General features: G+C 35.8%; 1 protein-coding gene across 1 annotated transcript in view; it reads left to right on the top strand.

Annotated features, from left to right (window-relative positions):
* The window catches only part of PUDP (pseudouridine 5'-phosphatase), a 62980-nt gene that overhangs the window by 14548 nt on the left and 25150 nt on the right, over positions 1 to 23282 (top strand). The window contains exons 2-3 of the mRNA XM_062515096.1: positions 8869 to 9087; positions 20974 to 21203. Of these exons, the coding sequence (XP_062371080.1) occupies positions 8869 to 9087; positions 20974 to 21203 (449 nt within the window). The remainder of the gene's footprint in view (positions 1 to 8868; positions 9088 to 20973; positions 21204 to 23282) is intronic.

Below are 23282 nucleotides of genomic sequence, written 5' to 3'. Positions count from 1 at the left end.
GTATTCTTCTCCCCCAGGTTTTCTTACCTCCCTCTAGTCTGAGATAACACTCAGAAAACAGTACCACTTTCATCTTTTCTCAAGTTCCTGTCAGGTGGCTTAATTTACAGTCCAAGTTCCAGGAAACAGTGCAGGTATGTTTGGGGGAGACACCTTCGGTGGTTGCAGATGAGCAATTGCTTCTTTACACAGTTTGCCACAATGGGCAAAGTCCTTCAGTGGTAGCAGTGTTTTAGGCAGGCAGCCATAATTTTAAAATCCTTATAGCAGCCTTGAGGCTGATGAAGTTTTTTGCAGATTAATGTCCCTGGGGTGGAGTATGACAGAATAGGTTGTGGCTTGGCTGGGTTCTTGGCCCAACCAGGGCTAACCGGCCAGACTCTTCATTAACAAGATACAATTGGCTATTCTTCTGCTGACTTTGATATCACATTAATCCTTCTGGTTTCATCTACCTTGTGTGGGAGTGGTTTTATACAAGTGCCTTGGAACATCTCTTTTCAAAACAACTTTTTAAACCTTGCTTTGTATACCTTGGGCCAGTGAACTGCTGCTCTGTGTTATCAGCAACATCTCAAGAAGAGGAGGTACCCCCTTGGTGAAAGGCTAACTTCCGTGTGAATATGCTATAAGCTGATAGGTGTTCAGAGCTAGTAATTGCTCCTCTGGTTGAGAACACTGCTTGTATAAATTTCAGTGGTATATTAGCTCATATACTAGTGGCAGTATGATGACAGTGTAACTGTTGGCTGAGTTGAGTCTCTCCATAGACATTTTAAGAAGCTGCCTCTCTTGTAAACTGTAGATTTCCACCCAACAAGCAGGGTTTTGTAGGCACCATATCAACTGCTGTTTGTGTAGTTCTGTCTTTAATGGTTAAAAGGCTAAAAAAGCATATCAGGCAGGTTCTATGCATCAATAGATATTCTGTTTTTAAACTAATGAGATGCTGTCACATAGACGATGCTTAATAAGTACAGTTTTAGAACGTTTTGTATTAAGTTATATGTATTGCCTTTATATGTCAAAGTTCAATTCCCTCATGCTCTGGAATTGAAATACAGACTTCTCTACCTTTTCATGTGCTATTTTGCATTGGTGCCAGAGTATTTGTTTACAGCTCCACATCAGAAGATTTTGCATGCTTTATTTGTGAACTGTTTCTTTCACTTCACTATGACATTAAAAAAGGATAAGGTATATATATGAATACAAGATAGCATTAAGATACGTCTGCTCTGTTAATGTAAACTAAAAACCTTTTGAATTTGTTCAGAAGCTTCTTCCTCTCCCCATAGAAATACCATTTTTCTCTGCATATAAAGTGACAAATCAGATTCCTCTGTAGCTGCCATTGAAGAATTCTCCCAGTAATATAAGTCCAGAGGGACAAATACATGATACTCATTTGGGAACAGTTTCATGCTGCTGCTATTGTTTGAGAATCAAATTTATTTCCTTTTTAAACCTGTTAGCAATAACTTGAATTCATGGTAGGATCTCTCAAAGAAGGGCAAACAGACTGACAGCACTGAATTAGCTAGTAGCAGCATGTTTCTTTGGAGTTAGTAAAGTAATCACAATGTAACATGTTCTCTCTACCTTGGAGTGTACTTATATTAATATTCAAGTACAAGGGAAAATAAGAAGTAGGTTTGCAAAAATTAAAGCTCCAGAATAGACTTATACCTGCTCCTTACTAAAATGAATAATGGATCTTTTCAGTGAGTTTTTCTAAGTGCTAATCAAAAATATAATGACCTACAAATCATTACTCAAATTGGAAGCAGTAATTTTAATTTTCAGCTATTATAATATTTTTTTTTATCTTTGGAAGTTATGGTTTATCAATCATGTAAAATGGTTTACTAAATAACTTGCTCTTTATAAGTAGCTTATGATTTTGAAGTAGCCGTTATTTGGTGCTTGATTTTTTTTTTTTTTTTAATAGATACTTCACCTTCCTTTAACTTCAGGGAACAATAAGATGAATTTAAGTGGTAGTGGTTATGAGAGTGGAAAGGTTCAAGTCATGAATACGGCAGCAGTTTTTTCCTTGGTTTGGTGGTCCAGGCTGTCTTTAGGTTCAGTTTTCCTGGCTGGGTACATCAGTCTTGACATTTAGGCACAGCTCAAATATTTCACTTGAGCACATATGAAAAAAGTGCTTCTTTCCTCCTGTGGTGGTGAAGTGTGTGTGTCTAAGATGATAAATTTAGATTTTATTTTTCTTCCTAAACAAGTTCATGGAAGGAATGGGGAAATGCTACAGTAAAGAATTAAACATTCCCTTTCCTGTGTACTTTCAGTGCTAAACATTTTGAACCACATTTCTTTAATGAGTCCTTAAGTCTAGAGGCTTCAGGTTGGTTTGTATTCATTGGCTTGTACTCATCTTGAGTTTTATCCTTTAAAAGACACTTTTACCTGTAAAACACAGTTCTATACATACACCATATATAAGTAAATATATAAAAATAAATGGCTGTATGCTTTATATTTATATTTGCAGCATATAAATAGTTTATCTGTATAAAAGTTTATATATGTACATAATAGCATGAAAAATGTCAGGGTATGTTAGAAAAACAGCCTTAGGCTCTTAGGATGGATTGAAAGACTGAGTTTCATTTTCTGAGCTAGTGCTCTAACAGTTAGACTGTTATGCAAAAGGTAATTTCTGTTGCCTGCCTTCTTAATCCCTACTCTTACTGGGCTGCTGTAAGTGATTTCAAGGTCAGCTGTTAAACTGCTGGGTTTTTTTCCTGTTAGCCATCATGGCTAACCATAGTCATGCATTTTTAAAGTAACTGTCATAGTAATGAAAGTGTGAATGGAAGAATGTTGAGGGGGCAGTGCAAAACTGACCTTTTGGCACAAATTGCAAGATATTTGTGTACTCTAGATTGTTTATTAAAAGAAAAAGAAAATCTCTTTTATGTTTGCTTAGCTAAGTCAGGAGGCTTCAGCTCTAATTCTTAAGTGATTCTTGTGGTTTAACTTTTGCAATTTCAGACCTGTTTCGGTGACAGTTGTATACTTGCTACTCTTGCATTGCTCATATTGGTTTTATCTGTCTTGTTTGCTAATACTGTAAGAAGAAAATCTTGGATTCTCTCTGAAAGAAATAAGGGAGAAAAAATTATGGGGAATGAGTTATGCACAAACATTTATTCAGTAACATAGACTATTGCTCCCTCGGTGACCGTTTTTGGTTTTGTGTTTTGCGGGTTTTTTGAGTCTTTTTTTGAGATGGGACTGTAATTTATAAATTGTGGATAGCAATACCTTGACTTCTTTGTGTTGAGAGGATGTTCCTTGTTCCATTTTAACTTTGCTGTTCAGAGGCCTTTGGTTTCCCATTCTTTTCTCTTTTCTTCCTTACAAAAACCACCAGTAGAATCTTGCAAGTTTGTTGATATCCAACTGGCTTTTGTCTTGCCAGTGCTGCTTCCTAAAATTTGCAGGTCCAGATACCACTGGGAAATGTGTTGAGTGGCTCACTGTTTGATACTCACATCCTCAGTTGTTGAAATCCGTGTATTTCAAGAATTGGTTAATTTGTGTAACTGAATGAGCTAAGAGCACGTACTGTCTGTGGGGAGAGAAGTTGTAGAACGGCAAGATTGATGAGAGATCTCTTTAGAGTACAGAGACTTAGCTGAAAGACATCCATTCCCTGGCTTTCATGCAGTGCTGCAGCATTTTTTTCACTCCTGAGTCTCACAGACTTGATGCACCAGTCAGTGAGTTGCTCAGCTGTGTCTTTTGTGTGCTTGGGAGAGGGAGAGGAACAACAACTGTGAGTATATGATTTTGCTGATATTGAAACAGGTGGACGTAAGGATCAATGACTGAGCATGTGATGCTCTGGCCTAGACAAAAGCAAGTGTTTCTGATGGGAAATCTGTCACTATTTTGGCTTTGCCACTGCTTTGTTTAAATCCCATCTTCTTTAATACTGTCCAGTTGATACAATGGGAGAATAAACACACAAAAGCCTGTGTTATATCTTAATCCAGAAGTGAGAGAAAATGTGAATGTCATTACTATAGCTCTATAAGTAGAGGAAATACCTAATCTTGATTGATCTAGTCCCCATTTCAGCTCTTATATTGATTTGTTTGCATGTTAACAGTTTATACTGTACTAAATACCACCAAATGAGTTGCAAAAACGCAAAGGAAAAATTCACACTTCTATAATTATATTCTGGTTTATAATTATATTTATCTCTTGTACCCCAACTGTGTGTTTCAGTAATTTGTATGGTTTTTTACGCTGTTGCATACGCTAAAGAGATTATGGGAATAAGGTGAAAGACGGATAGGAACACAAAATCATACTCACCTGTGTGTTCATTCAGTATTGATGGTGACAAAATCTAGTGAGTCTTTCTCAGTCCTAATGTTTCCCAGTCCAAAATGTTGGTGAAAATGACTGACTGTGTCTAAATTTGGCTAAATTGAATACTGAAAATTATTCTCTTCTACATGTGAATAGAAATCTGCCTCACAGACATGGACACAAGAAACCTGTTGCTTTACTTAAAATTCTTCTCTTTGATCACTTTTCTATCTCTTCCAAAAAAAAAAAAAAAAACTAAAAAAAACCCCCTGCAGTTTAGTTGTCTAGGGTCTGATTTTGGATTACTGAAATATATTGAATGCACATAATTAAAGCTCTGTTTAAAATTGTTTAGGCTCCTAGCAGAAGGATAAATCATAGATGTATTTCATCTGGGAAGCTTACTGCAAAATTGAGATGAGTTATTCAAACAAAGAACTCAAAACTAGTGATTAAGATGATCTATGGCAAAAAGGAGATTTCATACCTACTAATCTCATCTCCTTGATAAACTAGAGATTATTTTGGAATAGCAATAATATAGCATTCAATTAGAAGGTGTGTAGCCTTCTGAAAAATTAAGTTCTGTATTCATGAAGTCAGAATTTTCTGTGTTAAACTGTCTTTATGTGTAAGTGATAAAGATAAAGCTTACATACTGTTTTGATGTTTGCTGTACTCGCAGCCTAGGTGGATCTGCACATCTAATTGTGACTCTGCAGTGATTTGAGCAGATCGTGCACTCATATATTCACTGTGGTGTGTTGCCAAGTGACCTGCAGGTCTTTCTGAATATGTCAGCATATTTTTGTGCCAGTTCACAAATTGAGTAATCCATTGCCTCTGTCATTTTGGTCACTTTATATGTGTTTATTGTGGCTGGCTTTTACACACTCTAAACAACACCAGTGGAGCTGACTGTGCTTTTTGTATTGAAGAACGGTCACTATAAAAATGACTAGAGTATGATATGTGACGTGAATGAATATTATTCATTCCCAGTGAAATTTAACGAGCAGATGGACAATATGTTGTGCTGATAATGTCCATGTAAAAGATATTCCAAGAGATGAGAACTAGAAATAAAATGAGAATTTTGAAAGCTTATACATTTACTCAAAATTGCAGGAGCTGAGAATTCTTACTTTTCCTTCCTATTTATTAGGACATGCCACTGCCACATATGTCCTGTTGTGTTCTCAGTTTGTATTCCTGATGGAGGCTAGCACCTGGGGGTGTATGTGTGAGTGTGAAACACTTGGGGTGCTGCAGGGCATCTGGCTGCTCATGATGTGAAGTGTGAGTCTTGCCCAGATTACCTTTTTAACTTTAGATGTGTGTGGATGTCTTGGACATACCAGGGTAAATACCAGTAGGTGCCTATAATTAGACAGTTGAGTTGAACTTCTAATTCTTGCTTGTCTCATTTCATCAATGGGTTTTATTCATATGTGGGAGCTAGATATAATTTGTTTTATATGGTATATTTATAGCAGTATGAAATTGTGCTTCACTGATCCTTCAAACTGTGTGTGGTTTCTTTCTTGTTACAGTGGTAAAAATCCTAGCCAGCTTTTTTTTCTTTTGAGATTCCTCCTTTCCTCCTTTCCAATAGGAATAAGATATCTTGAAGTCGTATCATTATTTAGTATTTATTTACTGCTCTGTAATTATTAGGGGAACATATAGATGTTCCTTTGTCTTCAGTCAAAAGAGACATATCCTTATCTGTTATACGTGTGTAGGAAATGCAGCTTTATCAGCAGTGATCTCAGATTCCACTTGGATTTTGCAATGTATGTGTGCATAATTTTTTCCTCAGTTTTCAGATTTTATTCATGTGCTGTAGTGAAACATATCTATTTGTGCAAGTAAAATGTCCACATCCATGTTTTTGTCATCTCCTCATGAAAATTAAAGTCATGTTGATTTTCAAGCAATACAAATATGTAGAATTTTACAAAAGGTCGATGTCCAGAGTCCAAATGCTATGACTTAAGGCAGAGTGAAAATTATTTCTTTTGAAGAGCAGTTGAAGGTTCTGTAAGCCGGGTATTTTAACTATAATTAATCAGGGAAGGAAAGGAAAGAAGGCTCTCTGGCGTCCTGCTTGTTGGAACATATACATTGCTCTGTGGGACTTAGATGTATTTAAGTTAAATGTAGGATTCAAATGTGTTGACAAATTTGGTGGTGTACTTGTTTGTTTGGTTTGTGTTTTATTTTGTTTCTCAGCAGCTAGAAAACTACATTCTAACATAGTATGAATAAGTAAGCCATTACCTGTTTTAATGGGTTTGTCTCAAACTTGTTCATAAGTGCTCTTCCACTGACAAACTGCAACATTGCATAAAAGACTGCTTTTAGGTCTGCAATCTGGACATCGTTAAGCTTTTCTTAAAGAAAAAAAATAAAAATTCATTCACAAGTCAGCTATATAATATTTAGAATGTAGGAGACTATTAAAACTAGTTTGTTTAGCTATAAAGTTGAACCTTTCACTTCAAATAGATTAACATGTAATTACTGTAGACAATCTGTTTTGTAGAGACTCATAGGAAAATATTCATGTTCTAGAACTTTTTGTTTCCTTGCTTTGTTTAATTCTGCTTATCTTGATATGTACTATTTAATAGGATAAGGATTGATTTTCAGTTTCAAATGTAAACTTAGGATAAGGGTTTTATGTCCTTCACCTAGTGAGTCTGAGATACAGAAGAAAAACTAGTTTATTAAAAAAAAGTGCAAACTGTGAATTTTAAAAACTGCATTCTTAAGTTAGCCTCCTAGCTTATAGAAAGTAGCAGTTGGCATTTTCAAGCAAAATGGAGGAATTTTTGTTACTGTTCTTTTTTCTTTTCTTTCTTGTGTTAGCCAGCTTAACACTTTTCAGAGCCCATTTACATGTGTTTCTGTTGTGATACATTTTCTATGTGTTTGAGGGGTCTCAAAGATGACTTGTAGTTTTTTTCCCTTAACTGTAGTTGTTTAAGGAGCATTTACAAAGACAAGTAACAGGTGTGGGGGGTTGTCTCTATTTTTAAGGTGAGAGGTTTATGTGAACCCTTTGCTGGTCTGTTAAAACATTCCAGACGTATATGTTGGGTCTCCGTCTGATCTTTTGGCCCAGCGTCCCCTCCAGTTACTGAGAGGACACATGGACTAGAGCACTCTGGCAGGTGGCAGAGAATTTATTCTTTACTGCTGTATGTTCACACGATGGTGAAATGGCCCCTGTGTTTCTCCTTTGCTTTCAGATCAGAATCGTCTGCTGATCTCAGGACGACAGATTACTGTGGTGAAGTAGGGTGCATTTGTCAGACATGCATGTGGTGTACTCATGGGCTCTGTGCTTTTTTCTTCAGACTGTTTTCTTCACAGTATCTTTGTTAAAGCTTAAAGTTTAATCACTCCTGCATAATTCTTATGTATTCAAAAAGTGACACAATATCCACATAAATAATGTCACTCTCTTGTTATCTCCATTAAAAATATTTTTGCATGGTAAAGGACATGTTGATAAGTGAAGTCCCTAGTTTTCTAAATAAATCTTGTAAGAATAACTTCTTTCTTTCCTTGTTTTTGTCTTTCATTTCTACAGTGTATTGATAATAAACATATCTTTAGAGATACAGAAGGCAGAGATATTCATGAGAAGGAAATTAAAGCACAGTTAACAGCAGTAGCTGACTTCTCAGAGGAGACTACTTAAAAAGATAAACAGACTGGTAGAAAAGCCAGTGTTTGAGATCTTAACTGAAATTAAGACAAGAGCTGGAAGTACATTTCATCTGCATATTAGTGTTAAATTAAATGTTAATTACCTTCTTTTTCAAAAATATGTAGAGGGAGGACAGGAGGAAAGGGTGGATTGTTTATTTGTGTTAAAAAAATAGCTTTAAGACTAAAATCACCTTTGACATATAAGCTGATAGTATCACTACCAAAATTCAGTCTGAAGTTAGCTCTTGTCTGAAATCTCCTGGAAATATAAGTGAGTGTGTTTTGCTTGAGTAATCTCTTGTATATGCAGTGGTACCAGCAGCGCTGTAATAATGACCATAATGTCTTTGAAGGCACTTAGAAGCTTTCTCTCAAAGACACTCTTCAATAATTAAATCTTTTTGTTTTTTTTCAGTTTACATGGAATATGTTGTGGTATCCTCCCAAGTACAGATTTCCTTCCTTCTTTTCTTTCCTTTCTCATGAAAAGCATAAAAAGAATATTTTAATTAAGACACTGCCTTCTAACTTGTATAGTAAAGAAAGGTGATGGAAGAGCAGGTCCAGATAGTTGAGACTCTAAGTTACCTTTTCTTAATGTAGAAATGACAGCTTGAAAAACCTGCGTACCTCTGAGGTGATGGTAGAAGCCTTGGTTCCCTCTTGCAAATAAAGGGAGGCATTTTATCCACTTTGCTATGTGCCTTCTGGCTCCTGGCAGTTTATGTCTCACCATTTATGTGGTCTCTTAGCAAGACCAGCTGCTTACTTGTTTGTATATTTTTTTTTTTTCCCCAGATACTGAGTGTCTCTACACAAAAGTGTTTGAAGAGATCTGTGGGCGTTTTGGAAAGGCCTATAGCTGGGATGTGAAATCCCTGGTTCTAGGTAGACAAGCCCCAGAAGCAGCAGAGTTTATTCAAAATGCTCTAGATCTTCCAATAACCAAAGAAGAATTATTAATGGAGAGTAAAATGAAGCTGGAGAAGATATTCCATACTGCTGAGTTGATGCCAGGTATGTTTCTTTACTGTATTTATAAACTCTTTATGGAATTAATTAAATGCTAATCAAGGTAGAAATTTGTAATCTGCCTTCCACAAAGCAGTTGCTCTTACAGATTATGTTTCATTTCATTTTAGAAAATGTACCCAAACCTACCTGTTTATTTACCTGTTTAAAACAATATTTTACCTATTAAAGTTGACAGAATTTTTTTTTTCTGTTTACTTGGAGAAAAGATTTTTTTCATGTTTTAAAAGAATAAAAAAGACTAGATAAATGTGCATGAATTATATTTGGTGAACTAGACATTCTTTATAATTGTTGTTGGCAGCTGTGTTTTACCAGGCCGTGAGCATAGTCTGACTTTGTTAAGCACAGATGCATTGGCCTGCACATCTAAAAGTCTGTGGGCCCATGGGATTCTGTTGGGATTAATTTTGCCTAACCCGAGAGCTGTAATTCAAGGACGGTGTCCGAGTGTGCCAGTGGAGAATGAAAGTTTTTTTCAGGTTTTCCTAAGACAGGTGAGTTTCTTTACCTTCTGAATATGTCTTTTACCAGTGATTGTGCAGGATGCTCAAGTGAGTAGCTTCAATGAGGTAACTCAAGATAAGCAAGAGGATGAATCTTACCTGTAGTGTAAATACATTATTTTGTATTCAATTGCATTTAGATTTGAAATGCTTAGAGACAAATCTTCAGCCATGCAACAACCTAAAGCTAGGCTAGGATTGCTGCTAACTTTATATACAACGCTAAACTTTCTGGGGCAAATATCAATAATTTATGATAGGAAAGAAACCAAAACCCCAGAAGGAGAAGACTATAAGAAAACTATTAGAAGTGAAATAACTGCATGTCACCATACATGTTTAACAGTTAACATTTCTTCTCTTTGAACATGTGCTCATTTGTTCTGACAATTTTTGACAGCACATTAATATTTTAATTTTTAGATGCTTTTTTATACCTAGTTTCATAATGCATTAAGAAGATGAAAGTTAGAAATATGGGATATGTTAGGAATAAATAACAAGTAGTAAAAATAAAAAGTGTGATCTTTTTCAGCAGCTTTAAAAACTAGTATATTGTGTATCTAACTTAGTTCTCTCTTAGTTATCTGTCTAATGACTTTTATATGCAAGATTTTTCAAATTGCATCTCTCTCACTTATAGATTCACCTGAAACTGTAAGCCTAGTTAAACTTTCCAGAAAAACAAGAGAGTTGGATTGATGTGTTTTTCATTTTAAATCTCAAGCATCTGGGACTGACTCTTCAAATGTATCTTTTGCATACCAAACAAACAAAAAAATCCAAACCAAACCCAACCAACCAACCAAACAAAAAATAAACAAAAACCCCCCAAAAAATAACAAACAAAAAAAACCCCTTGTCTGGTTTAGAAAATGCCAGATGAATAGACTGGGTAAAATGTTAGATGGCACAGAGAACAGTTGCTGTGAAGAAACAATATGAGTAATTGATACTATTAGGTGGATATTCCATGCCTGCTGAAGACTGACAATGTGGCTGAGCTGGCTTGAACGGAGTTAGAAAGGTGATGGAACAGATAAGCAGAAGGAAACATGAAGTTTCCTACTGTTCCTGCTTCAAAAAGTGAATTTTGGCCTCACTGAAACTGGACTATTATAGATGAAACTGATGCCTTAAGTTTTAGTTTTCATATTTTCTAGATTCTGTATTGCATTAGTATGTAACTCTGAACTTGATATGCCGGTTTAGCAAGTTCTGTTCACAGTTTAGTTAGACAAAATAATCCTTTTCCAGCCTGAGAACAAAAGACACTGTTGCAGCTTCAGGCCCAAATGGTATGAACACCAGTGAATTGTGGAGAGCCGTCTGGGAGGATAGGATTTCCCAACCTGGAGCTGTAATTGGGCAATTAACCCCAATATGTTAATGGACCAAAAATGATAAAAGTGTGAAAACGTATGACCCATTTTCCATCTTGGCTGGAGTCACAGCCGGGCTCTCATACTGCGCAAGGTGTATCCTTTGAAGGCATTTTTAATAAATACCTACTTTATTCCTCTAACACTGTCTAGCCTCTGTTCTAGGTAGCCTCTCAAGGCATCAAAACAAGCAAAATTCGTACTAGGAAAAGCAAGTAAACATTTTCATCATCACCAAAATTGTTCAACTGATTATCTTTTCAGTTCATCTAAATACACATGATAACATTTTTCAATCTATATTCTAGTGTAGAATTGATGTGAACTAGGATACAAGCTGAATTACTGTGAATTTTGGGAAACCAGGTTGATGACAGCTAATAAGCTAGAGGAAAATGTTTCTAGCTACTTACTATTCAGTTTCTTTAAGAACTGTTCTCCAGTTAAGTGGATTTTGTAATCTGATTCTGTGTTTTTGTATCTCCTAAGGATGTTTATTAGTGGATTGTGGATTTATTCTACAGTCACTTAATGTTCTTGAATTAAGAATGGGCTTCTTGCATGTGTTGTGCAAGATGTAAGATTGTGGTAATGTTTTGAGTTTACATTGTTCTCTGACTAAACTGATCTTTCAGATGGTTACAGCTAAATACAGGAAAGTAAAAGTTAATTGTCATATTAACAGTGTAAGAGGACTCTAAAGTGCTGTGTCTTTGGTCATCTTTTGAAAGTTAATGGGCAGGTGAGGTTCTATTTTTAAATCAGTTTCTAAAAGTTGTCCAAAAAATTGGTTTGAAACAGTGACCAGCGATGTTTGGAAAAGTGATTCAAACAAAGTGGTGCTTCTTTCTGGATGAGCTATGCACATGATCTTGCCAAATTTGGTAGCTCTGTAAATTCCTAAATCAAGTAAATGACAGAGATGTCAGTGGTGGTTAGGGATAGTGTGGAGGTTGAAAGAATATTTAGTTGGCAAAGCAGTTCTTCATCTGACAAGTTAGAACCTGTCCTGGTTCCAGCTGAGATAGAGTTTAATTTTTTGTTAGTAGCAGGTGCAGTGCTGTGTTTTGGATTTAGTACAAGAATAGAGTTATAGCAAACACAATGATGTTTAAGTAGTGCTTACTTCAAGTCAAGGATTTTGCATTCTCTCATGCTCTGCCAGTGAATAGGTGCACAATAAGCCAGGAGGGAGCGTGGCCAGGGCAGCTATCTAAACTGGCTGAAGGGATATTCCATACCATAGCACATCTTAAATTCCCAGTGTATAAACTAGGGTTGTTACCCAGGAGGGGAACCAACTGTGGCTTGCAGATGGCCTGGGCATCAGTCTACAGGTGGTGAGCAATTGTACTGTGCATCACTCTTCTTAGACTTTGTCTGTCTCTCCCTCTCTCCCTTTCATTTTCAACTAGTAGTATTAATATTATCATTATTACTTTTGATTATTAATCTGTTCTTATCTCAACACACAAGTTGTTTGTTTTTTTTTTTCCTGATTCTTCTTCCTGATCCACCAGGTAGGACACACACACTAAGTGAGTAGCTGTGTGGTACTTAGGGCCCAGCTGGGGTTAAACCATGGCACAGGCTATATGACAGGCATGCCACTTAGTGTACAACACCTCTGAGACATAAGTGGCTGAAGACAGAATTTTGGCTATTTCAGTATGGCCAGACTGACAGACAAGCTTCAATACATCAGGCTGTCATCTAAATGCAAATTTCATCTAAGAAGAAGCTCCATCCATTTCTAATTTGGAATTTTCTGGTAACTATTTGAGAGTTTTACACAGTTAGATTTATTTTTAGTTCTAAAAGAATCTTAAGGGATGGAAATTTTGATTCAATTGAGAAAGAAATTAATCCAAGATGACACTTACAAAATGTCAGGCCTGCCATTGGCTGCTTTTCTAAATATTTCTGTCAGAGTATAGACATTTTTATCTAAAACAGTAATGCAGTAGGCTTTCTGTTTCTGCAAATGCATTTGGAGTATTTCTATGTTGCAGGGAGGTGCATAGTCAGAAGATGAGGGAATGACAAGCAGAACAGAAGAAATATGCATATGTATATTTACCTGTACATACATAGGTGTGCTTTTGCATTAACCTAGAATATGTAAAGAGTGAGAAAAACTGAATTTCAAATTATGCAACTGCAAACAGTTGCTGTAATCATGTCAAGGTTATGAAACTACTGTTATTCTTTCACCATAGTCTCTGGGTTTTGGCTCATCATCATTATCACAAAGCACAGATCTTTAGGGATGTGTGGCTGTGTGTGCCTTTCAGATGTTTTCCATTCCTAGGTTGTTTTCATGATAACTGGGTTTAGTTGTTGCATCTCCTCTTCAACCAGTGCAGAATGTGATGTGCATACTATTTTCCAGTTCAAGTACTGTTGACTGTCCCTTGCAGCCATGAGGAGATAATTCCATACCTCAATTTTAGTTCCAAATGAAGCTATACAGAAAGCACAAAAAGAGAAGAAAGGTTAACAGTTCAAATTTCAAAGCCAACTCCAAATTTCTTTTTTCTTGAACAGTTCCATTCAGCCAACATCTAGTTAGCTTAATTATTGCTTCCTTGATTCATATTGTGCCCTTGACAAAGACTTCCTACCATGATCTTTTATTTTCCTTGCTGTTTTTGTTTCAATGGTAAGAAGCTCTGGTGAGTGCATGCTGGGCTCAGTGAGCCTGTAACCCCTAGAGATCAGCCAGTTAGCTGCAAACTTGGAATGATGCTTCCTGTTTGGCTGATACCAACTTTTGGCTTTTACATCAAGTCCTACAGGACTGTATCCCAAATATGTTTTTATCAGTAAATCAGCAACATAGTTGATGTGGGTTTTGATTTATGTAAAATTTAGTACTTACGTTCCTTCTATGGCCATGCATGTGTCACTATGTCCAGATTAAAATGAGGGTAATAATTTGATGATGAGGAAGTCACTCCAAACAGAAGGATCTATGATACCTTTCAGGGAGCAGTAAGATGAGAAGACAAAATCCCTTACTAATAGTCATAGCATTCCAAAGTGTGTGGGGAAGGGGAGGGGGGTGGGGGTGTAGGCTGCTGGTTTCCACCTTCACTTTTGTAGCTTAATGAAACGATGACATACCACTGCAAAAAGCATTTTTGAACAGTATGTCATAACAAACGAAGAAGCAGGTTGATATGTGAGTTTCACTTTTTCCATAGTTTCATGAGATTCTGAAAGAGGAGAGGAGAGAAGAGGAGAGAAGAGGAGAGAAGAGAGAAGAGGAGAGGAGAGGAGAGGAGAGGAGAGGAGAGGAGAGGAGAGGAGAGGAGAGGAGAGGAGAGGAGAGGAGAGGAGAGGAGAGGAGAGGAGAGGAGAGGAGAGGAGAGGAGAGGAGAGGAGAGGAGAGGAGAGGAGAGGAGAGGAGAGGAGAGGAGAGGAGAGGAGAGGAGAGGAGAGGAGAGGAGAGGATTTCAGTTAGAAGGGAGTTACAGTTGTCATGTAGTCCAATCCAACTGCCTGTTCAGGACTGACCAAGTAAAAGCATTTATGAAAATTAAACCAAGGAGTGAGTAACTCCACCTCTGTCACACTGTCACCATCACAGCAGCATTCCTGACTTCACCTAAGGATTGAGAGCAAGTATAAAATTAAATAGCACCAGTGATGAGCTTGCCATTGTTATAGCACACCAGATTACATTAAAAAAAATTAAAATAATTTTGTTACTTAAGTTAGCAAACAGCATCTTCTTTATCTGAGTGAATTTGGGTTTTTTTGCTGAGTGCTTTTAGTGTTCAGAGGCTCCTGAGGTTTCTTGCCTCAAATTTGTTTTTGTGAACTTAAGGATTATCACAGGATTGGTTAGAAATCTAATCAACCTGACAAAGCTCTGATTGCTAATGTTAACTTTTCTTTGATTAAAGAAAGTGATGAAATCTTTAATTCAGATTAAATAAATAAATAAGTTACACCACCCCCAACTACCCCTCCCAAGAAAGCATAAGCATGTATAGATAAAATAAAATACACATAAGGAAAGATCTGGTTGGTCATGAAATACCATTTTTGTTCTCTGTTAAAAAGAGCTTTGTAACGTATTTCTAAAACGTATACTAAATTTTTTCAAACCAGCAATTTCTTATTAAAAAATTTGGGAAGAAAATCTTTCCTTTGGATCATAATTACGGTTGACAATAATATAAATATGATAGTACTCATTAGTACATAGTACAAAGGAAAGTGGTCTTTATAGCTTATTTAAATAAGGAGAATAGTCTTTTCAACAATAAAAATTAACTGGCAACCAAATTATTGCGATTATAAAATACAAACATAGCACAGGATTGTAACTGGATCACTTACCAAATAACCAGTAACTACCTCGGGAGAGGGATAAGACAATCTCTAAAATTTTCTAAATACCTCACTTCTTCTAAAGTATTTTTGTAGTCACAAAACTATGTCAAAGGATAGCCAGCAGCAGTGGGTAGCACTAAAGTTGTTGCTTAAATCATAATTATTTGGAGCCTATGTGAGTAAAGGTTGTTGGACTCGATGATCCTTGTGAAACCCTTCCAAGTCAGCTTATTCTGTGATTCTGGGAAATGAGAAGTAGTATTTTTATTAAACAAATTAAAGTGTGGAGAAGCTTTTGAACGTAGTAAGTCATCTTCATATCAGTTTTTAAAATATCCATTTTCTATTTTGAGTTGTTTTCAGAGTTTACATGTGTTTACTTTTTGAAAAAAACAACTATGAAGTAATCCTACATTATACTGTTTCTTAGATTATTAGCTGTCTGACACTGTAATTGCTTTAATAAGGACAGTGATAATTTAGAAGAATATGAGGTATTACTATATATGAGGGTTATCTTTTCCAGCCTGCTCAAAATGTTTTTCCATTGGTTGACACTTTAGCTAAATTAGTTGCAAATTTTAAAGGAATATTATGTATGATGGTTGGGGCAGATCTGAAAGCCCTGTGAGCTGTTTGGATTTTGTTTAAGGGTGGGAAAAATGTGGATCTGCTATATGTCCTTCCTACCAGAGAATGTTATCTTTCAGCTAAATTGCTAAATTAAGAGCAATACACACACACATTTTCTATTTCTCTATTGCCTATTGATTTCTTGGTTTTCTTTCTGAGATTGCATTGTGGATAAAATACTGTTAATCAGAAATAAACTGTAATCTGTACTCAGGTGCCACTCAGGGAAGAGCTAAGCAGTGGCAGGAGGGTTATAGTACACTGTGGTGTTTGTGAAAGGATTTTGAAACTTAGTTTTCATACAGTCTACCTTAGGAATTCTAGGTGTTTAATTTATTATGGTCCTATTTTCAGTGTATGCTTTTTCTTGAGAGAAGGTCTTGTAAACTTCATTTTCAGAGGCTTTTTCTTACATAGCTTATGCTCATCATTTTAGGACTGAGACATTAGAGAAGATGGGGGAACGGAGGGGAGCTGTCTGTGTAGGCCTAAGCATTTATGTGATCTTGCTCCTGCACTCTGTGGTGGCAGTATACAAACCAGCTGTTTTCCTGAAGCTGGAAGACTGTAGGACTTCAGCTGTGTGTACAAGACCATCAAACAATGGATTTTCAGGCTAAGGTATTGTCAGAGCTTGCTATGTGATTGTATGATGGTGTTATGCCTTCCAATGAATCAACTTCAAGCAGAAATAAAAACACCAGTGTGGGTGAATGAGGGCCCATAGTGATGCAGAGTCCCCAGGCAGGTGCGAGGGAGAGCAGCTTTATTGCAAAAAACAGACCTTTTAAAGCAGTCAGCCCATTATCAGCTACATACTTTTAAATAATAGCAAACCTATTTCAACCAGCCACCATGCACCAGGATGTGAACACATAATGGTTACATGACTTGTTTTTCTAATTCAGCTGAGTCTTTTTCCCATAGTCCTTTCTGCTTAGCCAAAGTAACAGGTTTGAGCCATGATTTTACAAGGCCTTCGCTCTGTAAGGTTTACCTGTATGCAACACACCAGACATTCAGTTGGGGAGCAGAGGAAACTGAAATTAAGGTTCAGTCCAAAAGCAGCATGTATAATTCTCTTCTTTATATCAAGTGTTTTCCCAGTTTATCATGGAGATCACTTTCTTGCTTATCTTGAAAAGCATTCTTGTATAATTCTGTAACACAGACAGAAGTTTGGTTGGAGACTAACATTTGAAAAAAATAGAAGAGCTTTATAATCTTTCCTTCTTTATCTGAAAGCATTTCAAAAGAAATGGATCTGAATCTGGACATGCAGAAGTAGTACAAGTTAAGAGCAATGTTTCGTTCAGAGATGGATAAATAGAAGAAAAGGGATGGTACAAAAATTTGAAATTACATAAAATGTAGCAAAAATGTATGTGCTGTTCAGTGTTCTAAACTATTGTGTGTGGGACCAAAATCAGTTTGTATAAAGCTAAAAGGAAAATAAAAGTTCTCTTTGCTTTCCATCAATTTGAGTTAGTTTTCAGGAGTTTCATCTTGTTAATTTTCACTTCATGATCAATAATGTCATTTGATTATAAAATTTGATAGCTTGAAAGGAATAATGTAGAAAATGGTGTTGTAATAGCATGTAAACATAGAAATAGGTCCTTTCTGTTGGTTTAATTTGTTGTTTTTTTGGGTTTTTTTTCTCTTCTTGAAGTTGATAACTTCATTGACATTTGTGATTAATTGGGTTTTAAAGATGCTGACATTTAAAGTTGATCCTCCTTCTTTGCAGGTCCTGTAATGAAACTCTGCTTACAATTCTTTTCACTTATTTTTCTGTGAAGTAGTTGCTGGTGCTTAACTGTTGTAGTTAGTATATATTAAGATTCTGTGTTGATCTAAAACTTCTTATTTAAAGAAATATAATAAAGATATCATAAATATATGGTTATTTATTCCTAGTTTTTTTATAATTACATGAAGAATTTATGTGGCTCTGCATAAGATATTTATTGTCTCTGTGCATAAGATATTTGTTGCCTGTGTGTATAAGATATTTATTGCCTGTATATCACATTTGGAGTGTATTCTTACGGTGGAAAAAAAGGATCCTTAATTCTTTTGATCTTCCTTTAATTTTTATTCTTGCTGTGTGTGACTAAGCCTTCAGTAGGAGTGGTGGAGGGTAGTCCCAAGAAGTCTAACAGAGGGATCCCTCTGGGATGGGTGGGACTTGATCCCTTACCTAGTAGCCACAACAAGTAAGTAACAAGTAAGTTAGAGAGATCATGGGAATTTTCAGTTTACTTCATCATAGCCATTGAGTTTTGAATTGGTTGATTTTGACTGTCATTTCATTGAAAAGTCTTTATAAATATAGAAGATATAATGACAGTATTTGCCAGGGGAAGTTTTTTACAGGTCTTTAAAACAGTTCCTCAGTTGCCCTTCCGTTGATGTTTTCTTAAAAAAAAAAAAAAAATTACAAGGATACTAAGGAAGATACGATCTTCTTAATGAAGAATTATATGCTGAATTAGTACAATAATTGTGTCAGTAATTTGATGTGGTGGCAAGGTGTCTAGAGCTAAACTGGTGGTAATTGATGCAAACAAAAATGGATTTTCCTGATCTATAGCTTTTACAAAGGAAAGTAAACCTGGAATGAAAATACTTTTCAGCTGCTACTGTTTCGAGCTTGTCAAGTTATGCTACCTGTTCTTCCAAATGCAGTTTAATATTTTTTTTTTCTGGGCAGCTGATCTGCCCCTTGCAATTGTTTTTTTCTGTCTCGCTCTATTTACATGTATCCAAATAATATTTTTAAGTGGCATGTTCTCTGAATAATGTAAATATTTTCTCTCTGGAGATATTAGGGACAAAGAGAAATCAGACACACATGCATACACATTTATACACTGAAATCATGACGTGCTTGAGGAATATAAGAGAGAGCCCTGAAGAAATAGCCTTTCTGCAATAGTGCTTTTCTGTGGCTGGCTACCTCCAACAGAAACATAGACTAAACATACCCAGTGAGAGATGAAGTGAAGCTGTGGTGCATTGAGACTGAAGAAAATTAGCCATTTGAAAAGAGCACAGCTTTAGAGAAAACTGACCATATCACAGCAAGGGTATAGGAGATAAGAAGTCTTCTGTGTAATCTTTAGACTGGTTCATGTTACCACACTTATGTATGCTAGCCTTGCTAAGCATTGCAGTTTATTAAATTCCTTAGAATGAATGCATTTTATTTTAGGGAAGAGACACTTACACTACTGCTTTACATTAAGGAATCTTAGTTCTTCCATTACTTTAATATAGACTTACTTTACATGATTCAGAATGAAGATATAAACCATCTGGAATAAAAAACTCACTTGTATTTAACACCATATATCAGTGAGAGGACATAGTAGCATCATTTGGGAAAAAGTGCACTTTCTTAATATAACCACTTAAGGGATCATAAGAAGACTTTTAAATGGCTGATGTATTGACCTTAGAGGAGCAGTAGTGCTTGCTATGTCCGTCCAGCTCAAAATCTAACATTAGAGAAGTGCATGTATTTAGAGTTTAAAGGCCATCTTCAAATACAAGCATGGAGCTGGAAATGTCAGTTATTAATTGTTTGATTAGATGCCAGGGAAAGAATGAGAAATCTGCAGAGAGTCATATCTACAAGTCCTATTTCCAGATAGGTAGATTAGTTGCTGATTAGTTGCTGCACCTATTCACTAATCTACACAGTTTATTATCAGTAGTACTTAGAACTTCGCAAAGGTGAGCATATGACTATATTGGGAAAAATAACATGGTTGTTTATAGAATTTAATGGCTGGATCACAAGGGAAATACAAATCAGAGGTGCTGAGGTGGCGAAGGAGGAATAGGAATGGTTTAAGGGAGTGGAGACTAGATATAATGATGACAATGAATCAGGAGGAAGGGAATAAGATTATTTTTGTATAACCAGGCATATAAAATAGGATAAGAATTAATTTAGTTGGAAAATGAAAACAGAATTGTGCTCAAGTTATTTTGAAGAGCCAAAATCAACTGGAGTCTTCTTGAACGTAAACTACCTGAAACTAATATCCTGTGTCTAGTAAAGTTGGGATTAATGCCAAAAAGCAAGCTGAAATTATTTTACAGGTATGGAGGATTTTCTCTTGTGAATTGATAAAGACCAGATAGCCACACTTGATCTTCATTAGATAATGCTAATTGTTTTATCTGGGAAAGGTATCCAGCATTCAGAATACTTCAGCAAAGGAGCATTAAAACCCCTTCAGAGAAAACTCAAAACTTGCATCTAATAGCAAAGTATGTTTCCCTCTTCGACAGACTGGTTGTGTTTTCACTGTTCACTTACCTAGAAGACTGGATCAGATTGAAGTTTCTGCCCATTAGGCTTGAGGTGTTCATTACTCTGGGTTCACAGCATTGATAGATAAAGCTCTGGTATTAACAACCATGACTGACAGCTGCTCTCCTCTGCCCAGTGTTGCTTGCTTTAGTAATTGCAAAAGAGAGAAATAGCTCTCTTACAGGCTGGTTTGAGCCAGCTGCGTCCTTACTTCAGAAATTGAAACTTTGTAATCCAGTGAGAAGAGTATACTTCTTAGATTTTTTTTTTTCCCCAGGAACATAACTGTATGTGAAAGAAAATGTTCTCCCAAAATCTTAAGAGTTTCAACTAATTAACTTACATGATGTTGGGACATTGCTTCATGAGTTTATAGTGGGTCTCATTATGTTGTGATGTTAATAAGATTTTTTACATATTTTGAGAAAAGCGTGTTTGATAACAGAAAAATATGTTTGTAACTTACAGAATGTTGCATGTTTTTTGAGTGTAGAAGGAACTTTTCAGATATAGTGAGAATTTTCTTTTGCAATGGCTATTTGAAATAGGTCTATTACATTCAGTAAGATAACATCGTTGAAGTATTGCTAAATGCTATGTAGTTGGGTATAAACATTAATACATACACCAACTTAGATGCTTATACATAAAAACTAAAATGTATGTATTTGTTTTGCAGGGGTCAGTAAGCTTATCCATCATTTACACAAACACAAGATACCCATAGCTGTTGCCAGCAGCTCGAGTGAAGCATCATTTCAGACAAAAATTACCAAACACAGGGACTTATTTGGTCTTTTTCATCATATTGTGTTGGGAGATGACCCTGAGTTGAAGCGTGGCAAGCCACATCCTGATCCATTTTTAATTTGTGCAAAGAGATTTCACCCTCCTGTACCACCAGAAAAGGTAAGAGGGGGAGGGCACAAAGTAAATTTAGGTATTTTCTGTTTAGGCTATATTTGGAATTCTTTTTATTGTGATAAAGACTTAGATTAACATAAACATTATAAAAATCAGCCAACCCCATTTTCAAAGATGTTTGTACTTTCAGGGAGCAAGAATTCCCCTCACTACATCCAGAGTTTGTTATGCAGAATGCTCTGATTTCCTACATGGTAGCATGCAGTAATAGGAAAGTATAATGATTTTCTGCTGTATATATAAATCTGCAAGCTTAACTTCAGTATTCAGAATTTGGAAACAGTTATTTAAACATAGGTCAGTTTATTTTTCAGACATTCATGGCTAATTTACTTCCTAAGTGTCAAAACATTAAATATAGTTCTTTGTGAAGAGGACATATATTTTTCTGAAGCTATTTCTTTCTTTCCACTAGCAGTCTAAATCTGTGACATCATAGTTTCTGATTTTAGACTATCAGTTTGAGCAATCTTTCTCAAACAGTAGATATGTTTAGTTTTCCTGTCATATATATAACTTAACAAATTAGTCTGAAAAAAAAATCTATAGGGAGAATATTTCACATAAACTGAGACTTAAAATAATGTCTTCATTTTATTTTAGATTAAATTGCCTTTATCCTTAGAATATTTTTCTCACTTCTCTGGCCCAAGTGGAATGTAAGTTCAGAAGTTTTGGAGTTAGTTTCATTACTGCAGAAAAATGCATTACATGCTAATTTTAAGGGAAAAAATGTAGGTAGATTAGACTGTTCATTACTGTTCTCTCAGTAGAATTACTGGGGGGAAATAAAGGCTACACAAATACATATGGAATGATTAGTTAAGATTCCTCACTTTCCATACTTCAAGTTCTCACCCAGAGTCTAAATGGTATTTTCATTGCCTAGGAATACAAAGTGAATTAAGTTTGATGCAGTGTGGTTTACTCTTGAATAGAGTTAACCAAACTGGGTTTCTGTTTTGGTTTGGTTTGGATTTTTCTGTGTCAATTTCTCTTGATGTTCTGTATATGTGAATCTACTTTCTTTGTAAGCTTGCATGTTGTACATATGTACATAACCAAGGAAATTGAATGTCAGCTGTGTTAATGGCAAATTAAACTCTAATTTCATGGGAGGATCAGAAGGAGAGCTTTCCTAAAACTCTTAGTTTATGTGGTTTGATTTCAGAAAACCCACAAAGTGGTAATACTTAGAAAGAGCAAAAACATTAAAAAGCAACCCAAAAGGAAGCAGCAAAAACAGCTAACCAGTGACACTGTGTAGATACCTGTATCCTTTAGTTGTGTTAGCACTGAAAAAAATATATGAAAAAATAGTAGTGTCTTTATTACACTTAATATTTTTAAATTATAAAGATATGTTAGACAATCAAAGGCACAGATTGTTAACAGTAGTTTTGTATTTTTAATGTTGTTAACTTCTCTTTAAAGAAGGGCATAGATGTTTGAATTCATATTTCTCCATTCTAAGAAGTTTACAGCATCAAATTCCTTTAGTGCAGATAATTCAGCTGAACTTTTTTGTTTCTTTGTTTCATCTACAAAAGTCACAAATGTTAAAGTCTGGGAACATATGCACAGAATTCCCAGGAGGAAGGAAATGAAAACAATACATGTGAAACTATACAAAACATTTGTGATCAGTTGGAGTGTAATGGTGTCATCTGCAGTGTTTTGTCCCAAGCAGTGGACTAATAGAACTACAGATTTGGATTTCATGCCAGCAATCATTAATATGCAAGGTTGCAGCCAAGTATCAGGAGGTAATGTCTTCATAAGCAAGTAATTGGACTCAAGCAAAACAGGTTGTTAGAGCATCATAGGTAGTGCTTAGGCCCATACATCTATGCTATATATTATTTAAATGTTTTCTATTGGATTGGATTTACTGTGATTCCAGGTTGAGATAAAATTCTTTGGAGCTTTATGTATTCTTAAGCATTGGGGGTTGCTTGATGACTGCCTGCAGAGAACTTTCACTGGAGCTGCCTGCTAGAGCAACCTAGTGCATACCAAAACTACCCAGTGAAACAGTCAGGAAGAAAGTGACAACTTTCAAGT

The sequence above is a fragment of the Cinclus cinclus genome, chromosome 2 (genome assembly GCF_963662255.1).
Source record: "Cinclus cinclus chromosome 2, bCinCin1.1, whole genome shotgun sequence".
Taxonomy (NCBI): Eukaryota; Metazoa; Chordata; class Aves; order Passeriformes; family Cinclidae; genus Cinclus; species Cinclus cinclus.
Note: the sequence above shows the minus strand (reverse complement) of the source record. Positions and strands in the feature narration are given on the sequence as shown.